This window comes from Lontra canadensis, unplaced genomic scaffold (assembly GCF_010015895.1).
Source record: "Lontra canadensis isolate GAN:19392208 unplaced genomic scaffold, GSC_riverotter_1.0 scaffold109, whole genome shotgun sequence".
NCBI lineage: Eukaryota > Metazoa > Chordata > Mammalia > Carnivora > Mustelidae > Lontra > Lontra canadensis.
Window position 1 is genome coordinate 1,948,313 of NW_022631103.1, and position 25,106 is coordinate 1,973,418.

General features: G+C 39.0%; 1 protein-coding gene across 1 annotated transcript in view; it reads left to right on the top strand.

Annotated features, from left to right (window-relative positions):
• Nucleotides 1-1,566: 1,566 nt before the first annotated feature.
• C8A (complement C8 alpha chain) overlaps nucleotides 1,567-25,106 on the top strand; it is a 63,148-nt gene continuing 39,608 nt past the window's right edge. The window contains exons 1-4 of the mRNA XM_032839749.1: nucleotides 1,567-1,751; nucleotides 17,834-17,936; nucleotides 23,445-23,589; nucleotides 24,567-24,714. Of these exons, the coding sequence (XP_032695640.1) occupies nucleotides 1,675-1,751; nucleotides 17,834-17,936; nucleotides 23,445-23,589; nucleotides 24,567-24,714 (473 nt within the window). The 5' untranslated portion in view covers nucleotides 1,567-1,674. The remainder of the gene's footprint in view (nucleotides 1,752-17,833; nucleotides 17,937-23,444; nucleotides 23,590-24,566; nucleotides 24,715-25,106) is intronic.

Below are 25,106 nucleotides of genomic sequence, written 5' to 3' on the forward strand. Positions count from 1 at the left end.
ACATTGCAGAGGAAATATGACAGAATTTAAGGGACCATGTTGAGGGGTGCAGAGTGAGAGAGGTGAGCAGTGGTTAAGGAATAGCCCTGAAGGCCACTAAAGTCTTGGGTGAAGAGAAAAGCCATCAGGGAAATCTCAAGAAGGAGCTGGTCTGGGAAGAAAGATGATGTTATCTACATGTAAAAAGAAGAAAATGAGTTCCCCAGAATCCCAGGCATCAGGGGAAAGCAGACCAGGTTTTTTGCGGGGTGGTGTTCCCCAACTTTGACACTATTGACATTTGGGGCCAGATAATCCCTTGTTGGGCCCGGGGGTGGGGTGCTGTCCCATGCTTTTTAAGATGTTTAGCACCCACTGCGTGCGGGGAGCACAATCTCCAAAGTTGTGACAACCATAAATGTTTCTGGATGTTACCAAAGGTCCTCTCAAGGGCAAGATCACTCCTCATTGACATCACTGTTACAGACTCTTAGTGGGCCTCTGATTTTCTCCTCACATCACTCAAAAATTCCTTCACACATGCGAGAAAGACACAGAAATCAGGGACATCAGGGGTTTTTTTAGGACCCATAATAGTCTCCACTTCTGTCAAATGCTTGCCTAAATGTCTGAAAAGATAGAGGCAAAACCAACTGAGTGCCTTATTAAAATCTCCACAACTAAATATTTCTTAAGCATACAAGTTGTTCATTAAAATTTTTCATAACTTTATTTGAGATGAATAATGATGCTACCAGGTCATCCTGCTAATGAGAGAATTTAAATATTCCCAAAGAGATCAAGATGGCTGTACATCCTTTGGGCAAGCTACTTAACTTCTCTGAACTATCATTTCTTCAACTGCAAAATGAAATTAATCATTCCTCTATCATCGACTTGTGAGGGCTCAGTAAAATAAGACATATGACAAGCCTGCCACATGTTCAGTTATTCCTGTCTCTCCATCTCTACTTATTTAATTAATTTATGAATATGTCTGGAAGAGTAAGAGAATGTATGTACGTATGAGATCATTGGTGCAGCTGTGTAGCTGTCACTGTAATTCTAAAGAACGTTTCTGAAGATGTCTATGGAAGACATCTGGTCCCCTCAAGACACAAATATGCTGGGTCTTCATATCTAATATCTGGATGAAAAGCAGAAAGTCTATTCATTTACAACAGCTTTCAGGCTCCCAATGTTTGGCAACACATTGTAGAACCTTTATGTAACTATTAGCATTTTCTACATTTGGGCAGCCGTTTATGACCAAGCTGATACACCAGTGTTATCCTTGTTTCAGTCTTAAAAAGCAAATTGATCTGACTTTAGTAGTTCCAAGAGCCACTCAGAAAGACCGAGTGAATTCTGCGACTCTCTCTTAATTTGGCTTTGCCTCATTCTGAAAATAAGATCTCTTTGCTAGACTGGTATTGGTTGCAAATCCTCCTTTCCTCAACAATATGGATATTATTTTTCAAAAGGTCTGAAGGACAGTGGCCTTTGGTGTCTGAGATTTTAGGGTGTTTGGCTAATCAATACCTTAGTCACTAATTAACCACATCTCAATGAGAATTGAGAGAGTTCTGTTGGTTCCAAACATTACATTGATCTTACCAGTCCCAGTCTGAAGACATCTTTGACTCCAGCTCTCTGAATAATTTTATTCATTCTAAGTAACATAGGGTGGATGAGATGTTTGCTGCTGCTTTCTTCATCTTGTCTTTGATGACTTGTCAGCCTGGGGTAACCATTCAGGAGAAGGTGAACCGGTGAGTTGGTCATAATTCTGCAAGATTTGTACCTAGGGATCACCGAGTGGGGCGCTAAGATACTTTCGTGTTTGCAACAAGTGATTTTAGGATGGAATGTGATGTCTTTCATATTATTACCAATCCAGTGAAGGAGTGCAGAGCAGTGAAAAGAGCATGTCCTTGGAGTCCGATGGACCTAGATACAAATCACTCAGTCTAATATAATCTGAGATCTAATACTTGATAGTTGGGCAATCTGGAGGGCACCAATTAATCTCTTTGAGCTTCAGGTTCCCTAGCTGGAAATGAGAAAAATAATGTCTCATCTGTAAGAGCTGATGAATATGAAATAAGGTCCCAGATATAAAGTATACTCAGTTTAATAAATAATAATTCTCTTGAGTAATGTCAGACAGCTAACCTCTACTCATCTGTTTGTGAATCTTGAAAATTCCCATCTCATAGTGTTTGAGGGGAGATACAATTAGGTAATGTTAATAACATCATCTTGCGAAAGGCGAGAGACTATAGAGATGCTGGGTCATTTCATTCTTAAAATGAGTTTACCTTTTGCTGTAGGGTAATGAATGGAAGTGATATTTTCATAGGTACATTGCAATTTTGCTCATTTCATTTCCTTGAATTGTCCAGCCTGGCTTCAGGTTTTTACATCTTAACATCAAATTTGTTATGGTGCTTAAACAGCCCCTTATTTTAGCTTTGGGATAGTTTGAAAGCAGTCCTTGTCTCCCAAACACTGAAGATTTTAAGTTGAGCTATTTTATTCAAGTTCTTGTTGAGTGATTTAATTTTGAATCATTATTGCTTTTAAATGCTAGAGCAAGAGAGATTTCCTTTACGTAACAGATCAGGAGGGGGAAAGGCATTTTTTACAAGCAGTTCATTTGCGACTTGTATTTAAAGCAAATACACTTTTGAAAAATCAGAAAATTCACCTCTAATAATTACAAGATAAAGGCAAGAGAACAGTGGTAAAGGAAATCTCTGCTGAGATACTCTTAATTATAAAACTTATCATTGTAATCCTTTTTGAAAATGAACAAAGCTTCTTGATGTTTGATGAACTTATCAAAGAAGACAGACCAGTGAAGAGGCAAATTTGAAGTCAAGGCAAAAGAGAACCAATTAAATACTTCACAAAGTGCTGAAGTAGGAAATCATGAGGTCTTATGTGTCTAATGCCAGTTTATCTGACCCGGGCTTTGAAAATGGAAGATTACATGGTGAAATGATTTTACTGGGTTAGAATTATGGCCCTGGCATTGACTGTTGGTGTGATCTCAGGCAAGTTACGTAAGTGTTCTGAGCTGTAAAATGGAAGGAAATTCAGAGAAACAAATGGATGAAAGTACCTAAGACAATGCCCTTGCAAGCATTCAGTGGAAACTACTGCCAGCGGTGTTGTGTGATTGTTATTGTCATATTTTGGTCTTTCCATTCTCTCAGATGGTTGACAAAAATTAGATAGAACAAATGTATCATGTGCCAGTTGGCATTGGATCAGCAAGTTTGATCAGTGCTTTCAAACATTTACAAAACTTAAGTGTCACACTTTTTGCCCCAAATAAAATCTTATATGAAACCTAACAGTGAGAAAAACAGATGATATACATTTATGTTTTCAATGGTACACTTAAATTAATTTTTTTTTAATTTTTAAATTTTTTAGTACATTTTTATTTTTATGAGCTCTTCTTTACCATTTGCTTATTATCAACACCTAATAGAAATATGGGATTGAGAAAGACATTTAAAAATAATGGTGATGAAGGATACCTAGGTGGCTCAGTTAGTTAAGTGTCCACCTTCAGCTCACGTCATGATCCCAGGGTCCTGGGATCGAGTCCTGCCTGGGCATCTTGCTCAGTGGGAGCCTGCTTCTTCTTCCCCCTCTGCCTGCTGCTCCCCGACTTGTGCGTTCTCTCTCTCTCTCTCTGGCAAATAAATAAGTAAATAAATCTTTAAGAAAATAAAATAAAATTGTGATGATGGAAACCAGTTGTAATATCCAGTCTCAAGTATCAATAGATCTCCATTACATCTTTTATATAAATAATACATTTTAGCATGTGTGTTGCCTTAAAAAGTTCAAACAACTTAAGGAGGACATGTATTGCATGGAACACTGGATGTTATATGTAAACAATGAATCTTGGAACACTCCATCAAAAACTAGTGATGTACTGTATGGTGACTAACACATAATAAAAAATAATAATAATTTCAAAAATTCCAAATATTAAATGATAATGTTGAGCAAGAAATAATCTAATTCTAAAAAAATGTAATATATGCATGATCATGTTATTTGTAAAATAAATTTAAACTTATGTATAAAATGATTGCATGAAAATTAAAGAAAATTGGGGCACCTGGGTGGTTCAGTGGGTTAAGCCTTTGCCTTCAGCACATGTCATAATCTCAGGGTCCTGGGATCGAGCCCCACCTCAGGCTCTCTGCTCAGCAGGGAGTCTGCTCCCCCCAACCCCTGCCGCCTGCCTCTCTGCCTGCTTGTGATCTCTCTCTCTCTGTCAAATAAATAAAAAAAATATTTAAAAAAAAAGAAAGCCACATTCTTAAATAAAATAGTGTGCATCAGATAAAAAAGTTTAAACAATTTTCAGTCCTTCTAATTTCTTGAGATTGTTCTATAATAAAGAATATATGATCTCTTAGTGAATATATTGTGTGCACTCAAAAGCGTGTATTTCTGTGTTGTTGGGTGTAATGCTAAGTCATTAAATCAAGATGGTTGTTAATGTTGCTCAAGTTTTCATCTCCTTGTTCTATTTATTACTGAGGGAGGGATGTTGCAGTCTCCAGCTAACTTTGTGGATTTGTCTATTTCTCCTTTCAGTTCCTGAAAGCAAAAAGAAGCAGTTTATGCTTCACGTGTTTTCAAACTCTGTTTCTCTATTTATCTACCTACCTATGATCTATCTATATTTAGAATAATTATGTCTTCTTGATGACTTGCCTCCTTATCATTATGAAAGGCTTTCATTATCCATAGCAATTGGTTTTGTTCTGCAGTCTATTATTAGTATAACTATTCTTGCTTTCTTATGATTATTGTTTGCATGGTGAGTTTTTTCTACTATTTTATTTTGACTTATCTGACTCTTCATACTTTAAGGTATGCTTCATGTAGATAGCCCATAGATGAATTTTGCTTCAGTATCTAGTCTAACAATCACTGTCTTTTAATCACAGTATTTATACCATTTATATAAATTGTAATTACTGATAACTCTGCATTTGCTTATCACATTTTTATTTGCTTTCTATGTGTCCCATTTGTTCTTTAATTCTGGTTTTTAGATTTAATATTTTTTCTAGTTCCAAATGATTTACTCACTATTCTGCTTTCTTGTTGCTGTTGTTATTGTTCTTAGATTTACAATATATATCCCTAATATATCACAGCCTACTTTCAAATAATATGATACAGCTTCTGATATTTTTATTCTTACTGAGTAACTTCCTTTGACATTTCTTGCAATGCAGAATGACTTTTGTTGATGAATTCTCCATTTTCAGTGGCCTGAAGATGTCTTTATTTTGCCTTTATCACATCACTTTAAATATGTCATTCCATTATCTTCGGTTTGCATAGTCTCTGAGGAAAAATATGCTTTCCTCTTTGTGTAATATGTCATTTTTAAAAAATTGACTGCTTTTACAATTTTCTCTCTATTACTTATTTCCAGCAATTTGATTATGATGCACCTTGGTGTGGTTCTATAGGTTTATAGTTCTCAGCAAATTTGTAAAAAAGTTTTGCCATTATTAACTTAAATATGTTCTCTGCCCCATAATCTCTTTTCTTTCTGATAGTACAGTCATAGATAGGTTAGACCGCTCGATATCCCACAGCCCACTGAAGCCGTACTCTTGTTGTTATTGTTGGCAGTCTGTTTATCTTTTTGTTCCATTTTGGAAAGCTTTTGTCACTGTTTCTTCAAGTTTGCTAATCTTTTCTTCCACAGTATTTAATCTGTTGTTAAGCCATTCAATGAGTTTTTTCATTTCTGTGTAATTATTTTCAGCTTTAAAAGTTTCCTTGGTATTCTTTTGTGTCTTCCACTTATCATCATGTTCATGAGTCTCCTTCCATAAGTGGATATATGTGCAGTAACTCTTCTAATGTTCTTGTTTGCTGTTTCCATCATTTCTATATCACAGACCTTTGGAATTAGGATTGACACAGACAACATCTGGTTTAATCCATCCACTCGTGTGGCAAGGAGAAAACTTGAGCCCCAGAGAGAGAGAGAAGGAGCATATTACATAACAACCAGACCTCTCTGCCAGGCATTTTAAGAATACTGGCCAATTAAGCCTCATCATGTCCCCCTAAGATTTGTTTTAAGTATTATCCCATGATTGAGGACCAGAGCCAGAGAGGAAAGAAAGCAGTCTTACAGGTTCTAAATCCTTTGGCCACCTAGTGGAACAGTCAGCTCTTCTAATTGCCAGATGGCTATTATCTCCACCATTCCTGCTACCCTCACCCACCAGAAAAAAAGACCAAAAAAGTCTTCATTTTGATAAGTAATGCAAATATAACATTTTCAACCAAAAATTTCCATTGATGGAGAATGAACAAAATTCCTTTAGAAGGACTGATGCAAACATGAGTAAGTATCTCAAACATGGAGGATGACCTCTGTTTTATTAAATAGGACACAGAGGTCATGAACTCTGAGAAGTTTAAATCATGATCCTTCTCTGTTTTATTTATTTCACCAGGCATCAGAGTGTGTTTACCAAAATACCCTGGGCTAAGGCCATGTGACTATTTTCAAAGGTTGTCCAGATAACTGGAAATCAGTATGTATTCAAGCTATGTGCATTTTTAAATACTTTGAACAGTCAGAGTAGTGGGTGTGACTCAGAAGTGAGCCATGTGAATGTGGACACTTTTGTTCAGGTTAACTAATCCTTAACTATACTTCAAGTAGCATCGGGTATGGGATTTGGAGAGAGATCAACCTGGGTTTATGTCTTGGCTTCACCACTTAGTGGCTCTAGAATTTGGGCAAGTTAAACTAAGTCTCCAGTTTCCCATCTATAAAACAGAGATACATATTTTACTGAGTGCTAACAGGAGTTAGGAGAATTCATACTAAGTACTTAGCACAAAAATGGCACATGGTAAGCTTTTAAATATTATTTTTATTACTCTCTTTCCATTTTGTCAGAAGTCCTTCATAGTGTATCTTGGAATGCTAATACAGTGCATATGTTTAGTGTCCAACAACCTTCATTTAAATCCTTACTTTGTCATTTTACTACCTATATACCTTTAAGCAAGTTTATTTCATCTCCCTATGACTCTGTCTTACTTACCTATCAAATGGGTGTAATAGTTCCCACCCCACAGGGTTCTTATATTATTTAAATGAAATAATATAAAAGTGAATGAGGAAATATATTTATACCCAACATTTGTTCTGAGTTCCTACCATATGCAAAGTACTACACTTAGCACTGGCCTGCAAACAATATAGTTGTGACCTCTGTCTTGTTATGGGTGCAGTGTAGGGATGGAGATAAAGTATGAGAAGCTCTATGTATATGGCATGATGTTAACATAGGGCAGGCAGGTCAAAGAAAGCTACCTAGAGGAAGAGAGGCTTAACTGAACTGGGAAGTTTCAGCCAGATGAATGAGGTATGATTATTCCATGCAGAGGAAACAGCATCATGAACACACCGCAGGAAAACCTGGCATGTGCCTAGAACCAGAAGTTCTGTGTGGAATTCTGTATGTACCCAGCACAGAGAAGATACTTTTCATTTGTTCATTTCATCCATCCATTCATTTGTTTGTCCATTTATTCATTCAGTACATACTCCAGGTATGCTAGGTGCTAGACAGATAATGTTCCTACCCTCATGGAATTTACAGTGTAGTGATGGAGTCAATAAACATGGAAACAAAACTTTACAGTAAAAAACTATGATAAGTACTATGAAGGAAACTAATAAGGCCTTTTGATAGAGGGTATTATAGTAATGTAAGGACAGGGTGGCTGGTAGGTTTTCTCTAGAGGTGGGATTTAAGCTGAGGGATGTAGGACAGTAAGGAGAAGCCATGTGAAGAATAAGGGAGAATGGAGAGATCAGCCTCGGTGAAGACCTTCCAGAGGTAAATGGCCCATCATGCTCCTGGCCCTGAAGGATGGGAACAGCATGAGAGTAGGAGATTGTGCCCTGAAAGGATGTTCAAAATGTGCACAGAGACCAGATCACAGGGGACCTTGGGACCATGATGAAGAATATTTGTACTAAAAACCAACCAACCAGCCAGCCAAAAAACACTAGAGGGCCTTATAATGGGGGCAGGGATCATCTGATTTCTAATTAAAAAAAAAAAAAATCATCCTGGTGGCTGTGCAGAGAAGGAATGGGAGGAAGCTGTAGTGGGAGGTCCCACAGGAGGCCATAGCAGTGATCTGGGTGAGAGATAATGGTACCTTAAATTAGAGTTGTAGCAGTAGAGGGACACAGAAGGGAAGATATTTGACATATATCTTGAAAGTAAAATGACAGAAATTTCCAAAGGATTGGATATAGAGGTTAGGGGAAGGAGCTAGTTAAAGACCATGGCCAGGTATCTGGCTTAAGCAACTGTGTGTTACGGTGGTTCCACTTTTGGATGTGGATAAAACAGAGAGAGAAACAGGTTAGAAGAAAATTAAGAGTTAAGGGGCACCTGGGTGACTCAGTGGGTTAAGCCTCTGCCTTTGGATCAGGTCATGATCTCAGGGTTCTGGGACTGAGCCCCACATCGGGCTCTCTGCTCAGCTGGGAGCCTGTTTCCCCCCACCCCCTCTGCCTGCCTCTCTGCCTACTTGTGATCTCTCTCTCTGTCAAATAAATAAATAAAATCTTAAAAAAAAAGAAGAAGAAAATAAAGAGTTGATATTTGGAGCCATTGAAAGTTTGCCATGCCTCAGAGGCACTGACTTGGTGGAGATCTAACATGCGGCAGTTGGATAAAGAAAACAGAATTTCAACAGAGTGGTCTAGGTTGAAGATCTAAAGTGAGGAGGCATTAGCATAAAGTCATGGGAAGCCCAGGAAATGGTCTCAACTTCCTAAGAGTGAGAGAAGCAGAAAGAGAAAAGAAAGGCAGTACTGCACCCTGAGGCCTTCTAGTTCGTAGAGAACTCAAAAAGAACTGGCCACAGAGGTCAGGAGGGAAGCAGGAAGTGTGGTGCTGAAGCTGTCTAAGACAGGCCAATATCAAGAAGGGAACAATGGCTAACAGAGGAAAGTAAGACCAAGTCAGAAAACTTTCCACCGGATTTAGCAACATGGACGTCACCAGGGACTCAGCCAAATTTCAAAGTCAACTTAAAATACCTCAGTTTCATGATATAATTTCCATGTAATAACTGAATGGATCTGCTTCAAGATGATATAATTAGTGACAATCAGTCTTAAATATAAGCTGAGCCAACTTAATAGGATGATCCCCTGGCAATAATCAGGGTTAGGCCTTCTAACCTTTTAGACAATTAATTATTATGTGATCTCAATTGCTGAGGTAGCCACTTTGCAGGGTCAAGCATTTGACTCAGAGATGGCATGTTCAACTCCAGGTTTTAGGCCCTTTGCCTTCTGTGCCACCCTCTTTAAAAAGTCAAATGGGTAGGATGTCACTAGTTCACAGCCCTATACAGTGTGGGCATTCAATACCATTTTGATAAAGATGGAGAGTTTTGATGAGCATGTATGGGGTTGAGAAGGTTAGAGAGAAGGAACTGACATGTACATCGGGCTTGTGCTTGGGGCTTTACATTCATGATCTTAGCCCATATTCAAAACAGTCTCACAAGTTATTAGTATCCTATTTTCACTTATAAGGAAATCAAAGTTCAGTAGGTAGCAGAAACTAGATTGTAATACATGCTTGGTGGAATCCAAACCACTTTGTGTTAGATCAGTATGACCTCAATTGCATTATCCAATCTTACAGATGTTATATGAAACAAGAAATGATGTATTCAAAAATTGGGGGAATGCTGGGTTGTGCAAATTAGAATTCAGAACTTCTCAGGGCCTTTAATATGTTGCATTTTATATTTCTAAGAGTAGCATGTTGTATGCAATTTATCCAAATTTGACCATGTAAATTTTCTTCTCTTCCTTCCCAACCCCAGTTTGAGCACTCCCCAGAGACCACTTTGAGAAATCCTGCCATAGTACTATATTGACTTGTGGTGATTCTATAGATTAAAAAAACAAAACAAAACAAAAAAAACTAAAAGCCAGTTAGGTAAAGAAACTTGCTCATTGTAGCATAACAAAGTAGATGTAAACTAAAAATTATAATAAAAATCTCCTGACTCTCAGTGTTATTGCATGAGTAGATTCTCAGCAGTTAGGAGATGCTTTCTTGTTTTTTTATTTTTTGGTGATGCTTTAAAACTATTTGCTGAGCTTTACAAGATCACAGATTTATCCATGGTTTCCTAAAAAAAAAATGATATAATTTTTCTGGAAAGCCATTTGGCCATAGTGTCATAAGCCTTAAAATAACCTGTATCCTTCAACCCAACCATTCCATTCTACAGGAAGTATCTTCAGGAAGGAACTTAGAATATGGAAACACTGGGTGGTCAATAATCTAATTTTTTGCTGTTAGATGAGTGGAACCATGTGTAGCCATCATAAATACTTTACATTTCTGCTATGGTATTAAGTGGAAAATCAGGATGTAAAATGTAATACTCAGTATGACCTCAATTATATTATGAAAATGGAGTGGAAGGAAATATAACAAAATATTAATCGTGGGAGGGTTGGAGGCATTTTTTTTCTTTTATGTTCTCTTTAAAGAGAATGTATTACTTTTATAATAAGCAAAAAATAAACTCCATTTAAAGATTCATTGGAATGATACGAGAAAATGCTGGACATATTGATATTGGCTAAAAGGTTGGAGCCCTATAATGACTTAATGAATGGTCCTTGCGTACTTTCTGTACTCTTGCTTCAGTGATAGCATTACTATGTGTGCATCTGTCTAGACATCATGTCACAAAGCTTTTAAAAACTACAGCAACACAGCCCTGCTCTGTCTAGGCTTCTGCTTCCACCCATTAATACTGTTTCCTTCCACTTTGACATCATAATGCAGTCTCTGTGGGCTTACACTGACATTATCTTGACAATTCCATAGTGAGATGCAAAACTAATCCTGGAGTCATTTTCTGTTCCCAAACCTTCACCATGTATCTTCTACCCTTCTTTTGATGATTAGAACCCTGTCTTTCTCCATGTCCCTATACTTCAAACTTTTATTCTTAGGACGGTCTATCAGAGAAATGACACATAGACAGAATCTTGAGCCATTTGAATGTCTAGTTATCAGAATTAATTAATTAGCTTCTAACCTTAGATTAGGTTCAAGTAAGTCTCTAAACAATGTCACTCTATTTCCTGTAAATTGGTCTCATTCTTTCCCTTCTTTTCTTTCTTTCTTTCTTTCCTTCCTCTTCCTCTCTCCCCCTTCCCTCCTCTCTTCCCTTTTTGCCTCTCACCCTCCCTGCTCTCCTCCTTTCATTCTTTTTTATTTTCCCTTTCCTAAATATTCACTGAACACTTTCGTTGGGTCTGGCACCCTGATAGGAACAGTAAACAAACATACAGAGAGTATCTGCCTTCATAGAGCTTACAATCTGGTGAAGATAGAAATTAGACAAATATTGCAAGGGTGATAATTAAATGTTGAGAAGATGTGCAGAGACTGATCAAACCAGATGAGGGGAGGAAAAATATTTCCCTAGGGAAATGAACTTTAGGATGACATTGAAAGATACTTAGGAGTTAACCAGATAAAGAGGGAGAGTTGGATTTGTTCAGGATTGGGTTTTAGAGGTAGGCAAGATTAAAGGAGCAGTAGAGTCCAGAAATTTAGGACATAATTATGATTTTAAAATGATAGGCCATAGACTCAAAACTAGTTGCAAAGGGAAATGAAAATAGGAGGGGATATTATTGATAGAAAGCTTAGGTGTCACAAGGGTAAAAGTCCCAAAGAAGTTCAAATGAAAGTGAACTGGGAATCCTTGAACATACAATACAGAAGGAGAAGAACCCCCAAATAACTAGTCACAGATGACTCACAGACTAGTGATTTGGAGAAGAAGCTGTTTTAGCGAGTGAGAAGGATCAGGATTGACCATAGAAGATAGTGGAGTGAGGAAAAAGGTCCCTGGAGGCAAGGAAAAGGAGTGACTGAGGGGCAAATGTTGAATAACTCATTTATGGAGCTGACAGGGTTTCCCAGGGTGATGGAAGGAATTGGAATAGAGAGGAAGTTTGTGAGCTGAGCACTGAAGCTTTTGGAGGGACAGGAGCACTGGTATTACATACCAACATCATTTTATAAATCAGCATTTCTTAAACAGTGGTCTGCAGATCTCAGGGAGTCCCCAGGATCTTTTCAGAGGGGCTCTGTGGGTTCACAACAATACCATAGTAACACTAAGACATTTGCCATTTCCACTGTGTTAATGCTTTCACTGATGGTGCAAAAGTTATGGCAGATAAAAACACTGTGGTCTTGGTACAAATCAAGGCAGTGATATCAAACTCACAGGAAAGAAGTTAAATCTGACTTTAAAAAGTCCCTCTTGCAACAGTAAAAATCATGAATGTTAGTAAAGTTCAATCTCTGAGAAAAACGCTTCAATCTTAGAATAGAAGTTATTTAAATATTCTGTGTGACAAAATGGGGAGAATGAACTTCTGTTGTACTGAAGTATGATGGTTGTCTTAAGAAAAAGCAATTAGCCATTTTTCCCCTTGAACATTGTTTTTTCTCGACAAAATAGCTGCCAACCTATTGTTATTCAGGCTGACTTATTTGGCAGACATTGTCTCAAAAATGAACAGGGCGCCCATCACTTCCAGGAAACCAAATAATAGCATTTGTTACCAATGATAAAATTTTTGAGCTTTCAAACAAAAATTAAAATTTTGGAAAACATACCTACTGAGCTTGATGAGATCACTGGTGATATTAACAAATTTGACTAATTTATACTGGAGAGTGAAATGTGTTAACATTGTTAAGATATGCATAGTGAACCATTGTTTTCCAAATTTCCAATGCCTGGTGTTACAAAAATCATGTGGGAGTGCCAGATCCATTCAAAATCCACATAGACCAGTGGACTTTGATGTAAGAGGGTGCAAAAAAATTCATTGACATGATTTCAGATTCCATATTGTAACTAACATTTTAAAAATTACCACTTGTCAAAGTTGTGGTGTAGTATCAAAGAAGAATACCCACAGTGATCTGAAAAGACTGTTAAAATTCCCCTCAACTGTGTAACATTTTCAACTATATACATCTAAGACGTTGATTTTCTTCAAAAACCTCAACAAAAGCAACAGATTGAAGAAGCAGAAATGAGACTCGAACTGCATTCTACTAACTCAAACATTAAACACAGTTGCAAACATGAAGACTAATGACATACTTTTCACTAATTATTTTTCAAGGAAATCTGTTTTCAAATAAAATTATGGCATATACTGTAACACGTAATGGGTTTGGTATTAAAATCAAAATAGATACATATTGCTAAGTATGTATCTATCTATAGATCAATAAATATATATTGCTAAAATTCCTGTTCTGATTTTGACTGTTGTGAGTATCAGTAGACGCAACCCACTTAAACAAAGGCTCTTTGCAGTCCTCCATGATATATTAGAGTGTACAAGAGTCCTGGGACCCAAGTTTGAAAACCAGTGTTAAAGATGAACATTGCTTTCCCCATGGCTCCTTGTCTTGGATTTCAACCTGGGTGTCATCATTCATCATGACTAGTGACTCATGGAATAACTAGTATGAGATGTGAAGCACCCCTTTTCCTATGATAGGGTGATAATCATGCCATTCGTCACAACAGAGGCTGCCTGGTTTTCCGAAATTATGGTAATACTAGGGGTAACAGACAGTCTTCCTACAATCTTTGCTCAGTGGGCTGACCATGCTCTAACACTGCAGTCGCAGTAATGATGTTGTGGGAAGAAGCTCAGGCTTGGAGCCAGGCAAGCTTGTGGCTTGTCCACCTCACTCTGTGTGACCTGGACAAGCTCTTTAACCTCTGAGGAGGCAACATGGGGTAACAGGAAGAACATAGCCTTGGAGAAAGACCAGTTTCTACCTTCTACCTGCACTACCCTGGGCAAGGCTCTCACTCTCTCGATTCTGTTGGCTGGTCTGTGAAATGAAGAAACAGCAGCATGATGAGGAAATGAACACGGGCTCTGCCATCAAACCAACTAGGTCAAATTCTGCCTTTTTGTCACCCTTGGGCTGTGACTTCTGGGACTACTTAGCTCTTAAGAATCTCAGCTTTCTTATATATAAATGGGGCTAATGATATTTGCCTCCTAGGATCATTATAGAGAATTAAATGATGAGGTAATTCATGGAACATCCTAACATGTAATAACAAAAAGCCAACCTTTAACAAATACTTCATAAGTATTTTAACATATTGTCAATAACTCCATCAGGTAATGTTGTTTTTAGCATAGTTAAAAATTTCCCATAGATGGGAAAGCTGTAGCTAAGAGATGTTAAGTAACCAGATTTCCAAGTCAGCAGGTGGCAAGATTCAAAGTTAGTCCTCTCACCCCAAACCCCATGTTCTTAACCACTGGGATTTCTGCTACCCTGAGTCTTCAAAGACAATTGTTAGTTCTCCTGATTCTTTGAAAAGATAAACAAAATTGGTAAATTTTTGGCTGGACTCATCAAGAAAAAGAACCAAAATAGATAAAATCCAAAGTGAAAGAAGAGAACTGACACCACAGAAATACAAAGGATTATAAAAGACTACTACAAAAAATTATATGACAACAAATTGAGCAACCTAGCAGAAATAGGTAAATTCCTAGAAATTGACAATCTTCCAAAACTAAATCGGGAACAAACAAAATCTGAACAGACTGATTATTACTAACAAAATGGAACCAGTAATCAGAAAATTCCAATAAACAGAAGTCCAGGACCAGACAGATTCAAAGATGAATCCCACCAAACTATTAAAGAAGAGTTAATACTTATTCTCCTCAAACTAATTCAAAAAATAGAAGAGGAAGGAAAGCTTCCAAATACACTCTATAAGGCCAGTCTTACTCTGATACCAAAAAACTAAGGCAACACATAAGAAAAGTACAAGCCATCTCTGATGAAAACAGATGCAAAAATCCTCAACAAAATATTAGCAAACCACATCCACCAACACATTAAAAGGATCATTCACCATGATCTAGTGGGATTTATTCCAAGGATGTAAGAATGGTTCAATATTCACAAATCAATCAACATGATATACTACATTAATAAAATGAAAGATAAAAATGATCATCTCAATAGAGGCAGAAAAAGAATTTGACAAAATTTGACATCCATTAATGATAAAAACTCTCAAAAAGTAGTTTTAGAGGGAACACACCTCAACATACTAAAGGTCATATATGGCAAGCCCACAGCTAACATACTCACTGGTGAAAATGGAGAGCTCTTTCTCTAAGACCAGGAACAAGACAAGGATGTCCACTATCACGCCTTTTGTTCAACGTAGTCCTGGAAGTTCTGGTCACAGCAATCTGATGAGAAAGAAATAAAATATATCCAAATTGGTAAGAAAGAAGTAAAACTGTCACTATTTTCAGATGACATGATAGTATACATAGAACACCTTGAAGACTCTACCGGAAATCTATTAAAATTAAGAGATAATTTATATAAACCCACCAGCATCACACCTGCATAGAGTATTGTCAAATGTATTGTTAAAATGTCCATACTATCCAGAGCAACCTATAGACTTAATGCAATCCCTACCAAAATACAAAAGATAATTTTTCACAGAACCAGAACAAATAATCCTAAAATTTCTATGGAACCACAAAAGACCCCAAATAGCCCAACCAATCCTGAACAAGAATAACAAAACTGGAGATATCATAATCACAGATGTCAGGATATACTAAAAACTACAGTAATCAAAACAGTATGGTACTGGCACAAAAATGGACACTTACATCAACAGAACAGAATAGAAAACCCAAAAATAAACCCACGCATTTATGGTCAATTATCCACAACAAAGGAGACAAGAATATACAATGGAATAAAAATAGTCTCTTCAATGAATAGTGCTAGGATAGCTGGATAGCTATAGGCAAAAGAATAAAACTGGACCACTTTCTTAGACCATGCACAAAAATAAACTCAAATGGGTGAAAGACCTAAATGCCAGACCTGAAACCATAAAATTCCTAGAAGAAAAAATAGGCAGCAGTCTCTTTGACATCATCTGTAGAAACATTTTTCTAGATATGTCTCTTTTGGCAAGAGAAACAAAAGCAAAATGAAACTACTGGGACCACACCAAAATAAAAAGTGTTTGCACAGTGAAGGAAACCATCGAGAAAACAAAAAGCCAATCTACTGAATGGGAGAAGATATTTGTAAATGATATATTAGATAAAGGTTAATATCCAACACCAACTCAACATCAAAAAACTAAATAATCCAATTAAAAAGGGACAGAGGATATGAATAGACTTTTTTTTCCCCAAAGAAGACATACAGGCACATGAAAAGGTGCTCAACATCACTAATCAACAGGGAAATGCAAATCAAAACCATGATGAGATATCACCTCTCAGCTGTCAGAATGACTAAAATAAAAAACACAAGAAACAACAGGTGTCCGTGAGGATGTGGAGAAAAAGGAACCCTTGTGCACTGTTGGTGGGAATGCAAGCTGGTGTGGCCACTGTGGAAAACAGTCTCGAGGTTTCTCAAAAAATGAAAAACAGAATTACCATATGATCCTGTAATTACACTACTGACTATTTACCTAAAGAATATGAAAACAGTAATTTGAAAAGATATAGGCACCCTTGTTTTTATTGCAGCATTATTGACAACAGCCTAGCTATGGAAGCAATTCAAGTGTCCATCAATAGATAAATGGATAATGATGTCATGTGTATATATTGGAATATTACTTGGCCATAAAAAAGAATAAAATCTTGAATTTGCAACAACAAGGATGGATCTAGAGAATACAATGCTAAGTGAAATAAGCCAGACAGGGAAAGACAAATACATTTGATTTCACTGATATGTGAAACTTAAGAAATGAAACAAATGAACAGAAAAAAAAAAAAAGAGGAAAAGGGAAAATAATAGACTTTTAAATACAGACAACAAACTGGTGGTTGCCAGAGGGGAGCTGGTGGGGAAGAGGGGAGAAACAGATAAAGGGGATTAAAAGTACATTTATCTTGATGAGCACTGAGTAATGTATAGAGTTAATGAATCATTATATTGTATACCTAAACTAATATAATACTGTACGTTAATTATATTTGAATTTTAGAAGATTAAAAAATTCAGTATCTGATTGGTTCTAAAGAAGAAGGAACTCGGGCCATTTGCAACAACATGGATGAACCTGAAGGACAGTATATAAGTGAAATGACTGACAGGGAAGCCAATAGCGCATGATCTCTCTTATATGTGGAACCTAAAGAAGTTTGACTCATAGAACTAGAGAGTCGAATGATGGCCACAAAGGGGGGCTTGGGGAGGGGTTGGTCACATTATCAAAATATTCAGTCATAAATGAATAAGTTCAGGGGACCTAATGTATAATATGGTGACTTTGGTTAATAGTACTGTACTGTGTACTTGACATTAGCTAAGAGAGGAGATCTCTAGATCTACACACACACACACACACACACACACACACACACAAAACTATGTGAGGGAATAGCTGTGTTAATTAGCTCGCTTGTGCTAATCATTTCACAATGTATATCAAACCATAACATCATACATCTAAAAGATATACAATTCTTGTCATGTATACCCCATCAAAGCTGGGGAAAAATTAATCTGTTTTCATATTAATAAGATATCTTCACATTAAAAGATCTTTTTCAATTTATAACAAAACTAAAAATCACCATAATAAGAATTTTAAAAATTGAAGCAGACGTCTCCCCTGTCTCTAGGAGAGTAAGCCGGGCTGTTCAGAACTCCAGCCCCAGAGCCGTTAGCTGCCAGCTCAGCCACTGGTCAGAGTGGACGGACTGCCTACCATGCCAGGACAAAAAGGTAAGACATCCGTGACCAGTTTGGGACCATGTTATATTTGAATGGCATACTAGGCATTTAAATGGACATAAAAAGGTCTATAAAGTTAGAGGCCTGGGGAGAAATCATCTCTAGAAATAGGTATTTGGAAGCCATGGGCACATGGATGGTGAAACTTTTTCTGATTTTGTTTATAAGCCATTATTGGGCGAGACTGCCAAAGATATATGTATGCTATGGCTTGTGGGCAGAGAGGTGGCCATTCAGACACGGGCACACGGATCCCTCTGGCCTCTCTGGGTCGTGGTCAGTCCGTTGCCCTCCAGGGATGGTCATCGAGAGGGACTAATGATCCATGGGTATCTGCGATGAACCCGAGAATGTCCCTGAGGATTCTGTTTTCACGTATTGAAAAGACTGGCACACCCAGTGAACAGACATGAGTCTATCTTGCCTGCTGACATGGTTTTGAATAGTCCAAATCAGTCACTAAAGCCAGCAGCATCTCAAGGGAAGAGGGACTTGGGGAGGACTCTGCTGTACTAGAGGGGGGCGGTATTCAAGTTGACCTTGTTCAGGATCACTGGCTCGGGGTGATGATAAAAGGCAGAACAACTACTATTCTGGGTTATCACTATTTTAAAATCTCTACAGACAACACATGCTTTTACTGGATGCATCCAGGGTGAGGCACCTCCAGGCTCCCACCTCTCCCAGTTGGTAGACCACTGCCTAAACCATGTATATTGGCACACTACTGTCAAGGCCAAGGGTTCAGGCTCTGATTCTTCAGTTTAGATTCTGGCTTTGCACCTTCTTTGCTGTGTTACTTTGGACATGTATTTTGATACATGTATTATGATTCCTTATCTATAAACAGTAGTGGTACTCCTAGCATAGAGTTATTATGAGTATTAAATGAGTAAGGTATGCAATGGGCTCTTTTTTCATGCACCTGGCGTACAATAAATGTTCAATCTCCAATCAACTCCCACTGCCCAAATCAAGACCTGCTCTTCCCTCACCTTGAACTTCTGCAGTGCAGAGCATGCTGGTGGTTCTCCTGCCTCCAGGCCCACTCCCCAGCTAGAGGCCGGGCTACTCTGTGAAGGTCTAATGAGCTGTTCAGAATCACATGGAATTCAAAATCATTACAAATGGAAACACAATTTGGACCTAGTCTATTCAGCTCCTAAGCGTGATATTATTTATTCTGCCTCTCCTGTTTCTGAGATACACCAAGGAATCCTAGACTGCACTGTGCAAAATTATCTAGCTCCCAAAATCTCATCTTGCTTTGATAGCCTATGTTAGTTTTCTGAATCTCCTATAACAAATTGCCACAAATTGGGTTGCTTAAAACAACAAATGTGTTCTCTCACAGTTCTGGAGGCCGGAAGTCTGGCAGAGCCACACTCCCTCTGAAGGCTCTGCAGAGGAGAATCTGTTCTTTGCCTTTTCTGGCTTCTGGTGGTCATTGGCGATCTTTGCCTTGTGGTTGATCTCCATGCTCCAATCTCTGTCTCTCCGGCCATATTGCCTCCTCCTCTTCCGTGGGTCTCCTTTGTGTGTCTGTGTTAAATCTCCCTCTGCCTTCCCCTTATAGAGACACTGCGATGACATTTAGGGCCTACCTGGATAATGCAGTATAATCTCTTCATTTCAAAAACCTTGATAATATCTGCAAAAGACCCTTTCTTCCAAATAAGGTAACATTTACAATTTTCAAGGACTAGGACTTGATTTCTTTGCATGGCCATTATTTAACTTATTATACATCTAAATGATATATATTTTTCCTCATGTGTTGCAGTTTACATAGATAGAATAGGTGAATGGCTTACTATTTAAAATCAGAATTGAATTACTCCTTTCGTGACTCGAAAAAGCACATGTGTCTCTAAAATAATCCTTAAAATCATTAAATTCTGTTAATTACTTAAGCAAAAGACCACCCCTAATTTCTTCTTATTAATATGTTTTTTTCCCCTTCTCTCAAAATCACCCAAACAAAGATGTGTATTTCTGGAGAGAAACATTATCGACTAGCTAGAAAAGAAAATTATGTCTTTTTTTAATATAAATTTTATTTTTTTAACATATAATATATTTTTATTCCCAGGGGTACATGTCTGTGAATTGCCAGGTTTACACATTTCACAGCACTCACCAAGAAAATTATGTCTTAATGATACCAACAGAGGTACCAACACGGAGAAGTCCCTAAGGGAGTAGTTGCACCAGCCTCTCTGCAGAGCAATGTCTTCATTATTTGATAATAACCCAGAAAATGGAGAGTTGGTGGGAATGAACCTTGTGTCTGCACCAGCATTCCAATACAGAAACCACAAGAAGGATGATGATGGCATTTATAGTTACCATTTATTAAATGATTTCTATATACCAGGCACCATGCTCCTGCTTTAGTAAATCGTCTTAGTTGACTTTCATAGCCAACTGTGATAGATAGAAACCATTGTCCCTTTGGTTAGGTTACCCATAAAGAAGGAGGCACAGCCTAGACTTGGTCAGTCTGATCCCCAAATGCCCATGTGCCTGACCATTTCACTCCATTGCCTCCCCATGAACCCTGTGGAGAGTTGTAAGTGATATTCATGGCCATGTAATTCAATCCCCCCCATTCAGCCATAAATCCTTCTGGAATATCCCAACAGCTGGCAACAAAAATGATGCTGATGTTATAGCTATTATTAGTGAGTGCATTCCAGGAACCAGGCCAATGTGCTGACTTCTTTACATGCCTTATCACTAGTCTCCTCAAGACTCTCAGATCTCTCCTTCCACAGATGAGAAAACGGAGGGTCAGAGATGTTAAGTCATTTACTCAGTGACACACAGATAGTAGGTAGCAGAACTGGCATTCCAACCCAGCTTAAAATGGGATTCAGAATGATGCTTAACCTCCTCAACTTGTGACGATTAAATGAGATAAAGAATGTGAAGTGTCCAGCCAGTAGTAGGCACTCAAAAAATGGTAGCTACCATCACCATAATACTGGTAATTGCAGGTCTTAAAACTCTGGTGAACTTTTATGAAGAGTGAGAAGACTTGACTCTACCTTGGTATGCTGAATCCTCCTTTATGTACTGCATCTTGGCAAGATGTGGGAAGAGAATGAAAATATCCTAATATTCCCAAACTGATCATTAATTATAATCACTTCCCATTGAGTTTACAATCTTATTAACTGGGAGGCAGGAAAGGCAAACAGACAGGTTTGGTCTTCACTTTTTTTTTGTTTTTGCAGACCTTTCTGTCTCTTCACTAATGAGAAATTGTGAAGACAGAAGTAGGCAAGAGGAAAGAGAGGGCAAAGTTGCCCTGTTCTACACACACCCAGTGGAATCAGCTGGAAAAGACTCCATTGATAATGATGCAGACACCACTTCTGTTTAGTGAGCACCAATAAAATGCCAGACACGGGGCTGGGTGCTTTCCTCACACATTCTCTCACTCAGTTCTCACAACACCCTTTCAAAGTGTGGGGTCATCACATCCACTTGACATTAGAAAATAGGAACTCAGAAAATGTAAATAGTTTGCTCTTGGTGACTTGGTAAGTGACTCTGGGGTCTGAACACAGTCAGTCTAAATTCTCATGCTTATGCTCTTGTATCTACAGGACACAAGTGAAAGAATCATTAGTAACTGTAACTAATGAGGTCACCTCGGTTGACCACTTCATTTTACAGATTTTGGAAACTGAGACACAAAGTACCAGGCACTGATACTTTATACAACAAGCAAGAAATAAATTCAGGAATAAACAAACAAACAAAAAGCAGGCCAAACCTATAGATACAGAGAAAACATTGATGGTTGCCAGAGGGTTGGGAGTAGAGGAAATGGGCAAAATGGTAAGGGGATTGAGAGATACAGGTTTCCAGTTATGGAATAAGTAGGTCATAGGAGTGAAAAGTACAATATTGAGAATATAGTCAATGGTACTGTAATAGCATTGTATGGTGACAGATTGTAGCTATGCTCATGAACATATTAAAACATAGAGAAGTTGTATCACTCTGTTGTACAACTGAAATTAATTTAATATTGTGCACCAACTATACAAAACAAGAAAGAAAAAGAAAGAAGAGAAAGAAAGAAAGGGAAGAAAGAAAGAAAAGACGGAAGGAAGGAAGGAAGGAAGGAAGGAAAGAAGGAAGGAAGGAAGGAAAGAAGGAAGGAAGGAAGGGAGGGAGAGAGGGAGGAAAGAATGGCGGGTAGGTGTATTGGGCTAAGAACCCACTTTCCTTACTGCTCAAACTGTTGCTTTCCCACTCAGTTATGAACAGTCTTGAAGGAGGAGCTTGTGGGCTGAGCCAAGGCAAAAAGCAACAGAAAATACAGTGCTGCAAATTCCCTTTGTGGACACTCGACATGGAACTCTTTACACAGCATGTTTCCTATTATTATCTATTTTATCTCCTCAAGTAGACTTTAAGCTACTTGAAGGTGGGAATGGAACCTCATACTTCTCCAAATATCTTAGTGTTCAACTTCCTCCTTCTACACTAGTGCCCGAAGTTGTATACCATATAGAAAGCAGTATCATGAAACCAGAGAGCTCCAAGATTGGTATGCATTTTTATTCTTCCTGTTCTTCTTTGAACAGGTATTCGCTTGTGTGCAATCAAAGCTGGACCCAGGGATTCAGATGTTGTCTCTATCTCTTGGATGGGCTCTTTCTACATAGTAGGCTAGAGGACCACTTGATGCCCACAGTTCCCAGCAACTTCAGCAAAAAGAAATGATCTTTTCCAATAGTTCTGAAAGAAAATCTTCGGGGAGAATAATTATTGCTCTAAGGTTGAGTTATGAACCAAACCCTAAACCAATCATTGCAATTTGGCAGATATAGTGCTCTGGTTGGCTGGACCTGGTTCAAACTCACGCATTCCCATGACTTGAGGGGTGAGAACATCCCCACCTGAACCATATGAGATGTGTCCCAAGGAAAGAGAGGATGCCATGGCCAGAAGAAATGGTATAGAGGGAAAGCAATAAACAGCTTATAAAAGTGCCTCCTGCATAGACCATAGATCAAGTGTCAATGGTATGAAACCAAGTAAGACAAGGTCCTCCTTTCACTCCTCCTCTTACATGCAAACTGTTCTTAAACTAGTGAGAAAGGTAAATAAGTAAGTAGACCAGGGATAACAACAACCTTATTTGACAAGTGAGAGGAGAAGGAGGCACACAGAACTCTAGAATATGTAGAGGGGTGCACTATTGAGTCATGAAAGATGGATAGGTACCAACTGGTTGAAGGTGGGGGGAGAAGGTCCTTCCTAACAAGGTTTCCATTTGATCTTTGGAGGCCCTATTCAATATCCCTGCCCCCTCTGGCTGAACACCACCATTTAGGAATACTCATCCCTTCAGAAGACAGCTTTTTAGGCAGCTCTCAATCATTAGACAGTTAGTCCTTATGTTGAGCTGAGATCTGCCAGCACAAATCTTGTTTGATTGATAGACAATGAAAGTGTCTGCTTTGAAATCCAATTTAGTACCGACATCGGAGCCTCCTGCAGCCCAACAAGTTTGGGGGAACCATGTGCAGTGGCGACATCTGGGATCAAATCAGCTGTCACAATCCCACAGCTTGCGTAAGTCAAGCACAGTGTGGAGAGGATTTCCAGTGTAAGGAGACAGGTGAGTGGCATCCAGTGGGATAACAGGTGTGCCCCACCAGACCAAATGTGAAAAACAGTCACCCAGGAGCTTGTTAAAAGACTGACTGCTCAGCCCTTCCCCGGAAGTTGTCATTCCATAGGTTTGGAATGGGGTTCAGGGATCTGCATTTTAAGCCAACCCAGCAGCCCAAGTAATTTTGATGTGAGTATGTCGGAGTATCTGTTGACTTGTTTAGAAAAGGTACAATTCACTCAGTCACCCATTCATTGAATAAATATTGACTGGGCATGTATGTGCCAGGGAGGGTGCTAACTGCTGGTGACCCGGATATGAAAAGATAATGTGCCTGACCTCGAGGTACTCCTCGTCTCTTTGGGAGAGAGACCTACAGGGAGTCGGTGGCAATACTGAGTGATAGGCAGTGTAATGGGCACAGGCCCACGGTCCAATGACCCTCACTGGCAGGGGATGCCCTGATCTGTGTTGGGGAAGTCAGAACAGGCTTTAAAATAGCACTTGAACTGAGACTTAGAAGCAGCAATGAATTTGCTAAGAACAAGAATGTGCAAACACACCCAGGGATTTAGGGACTGGCAATAGGTGCAGAATGATTGCAGGTCAGGGCTCTGGGAAGAGAGGCAGGGGATGGGTCCAGTAGGGTACTGGGGACCAGACTGCAGCATTTGGACGAATGGGAAGGCTATGGGGCAGGGGGATGACAAGGCTACGCTGACATTTTAGAGAGATCACAGGAGCTGCCACGTGGAGGATGAGTTTTAGAGAGGAGCCTGCTGCAGGGCCTGAGCTGGGGGCGGGGCTACATGTGGGAGACGGAGAGGCTGGAAGGAAGAGGCAGCGAGGATGGAGAGATGATCATGGAAAGGGGTGAGGGGCTGTTTCAGAAGTGGGATGGATTTGGTGACTATGGATGCAGGTCACCAGGAAAGGGAGAGTCTGGGAGGCTCTGGAAGCATCTACAGCCTCTCTTCTCTCAGGTCGCTGCCTGAAACGCCACCTGGTGTGTAACGGAGACAATGACTGCCTTGATGGCTCTGACGAGGATGACTGTGAAGATGTCAGGGTCCCTGAATTTGACTGCACCCTGTATGACCCCATTCCAGGATCAGAGAAAGCGGCCTTGGGGTGAGTCCTGCCCTCAGGTTGTTTGGGAGCAGGGAATGGTTGCCCTTTAACCATGAGTCTTGTTTTGAGGACGGAAGAAGATCTTAGTGCCGTGTGTCTGGTGAGGCAGCTCCCACTGTCTCCCTGAGGTGGGATACTGGTCCACTCGGTGACTATCTCTTGGGTGACTATTACAAAATGCCACACACTGGGTGGCTTATAAGCAACAGAAATTGATTTCTCATAGTTCTCGAGGCTGGAAGTCTGAGGTCAAGGTGGTGGTAGGTTGGCTTCTTCTGAGGCCATTCTCCTTGGCTTGTCCTTCCTTCTGTGGGTGTCTGGGTCCTAATCGCTCTTTGTTTTTTAAAGATTTTATTTATTTAAGAGGGAGAGAGCAGGGGGAGGGGCAAAGG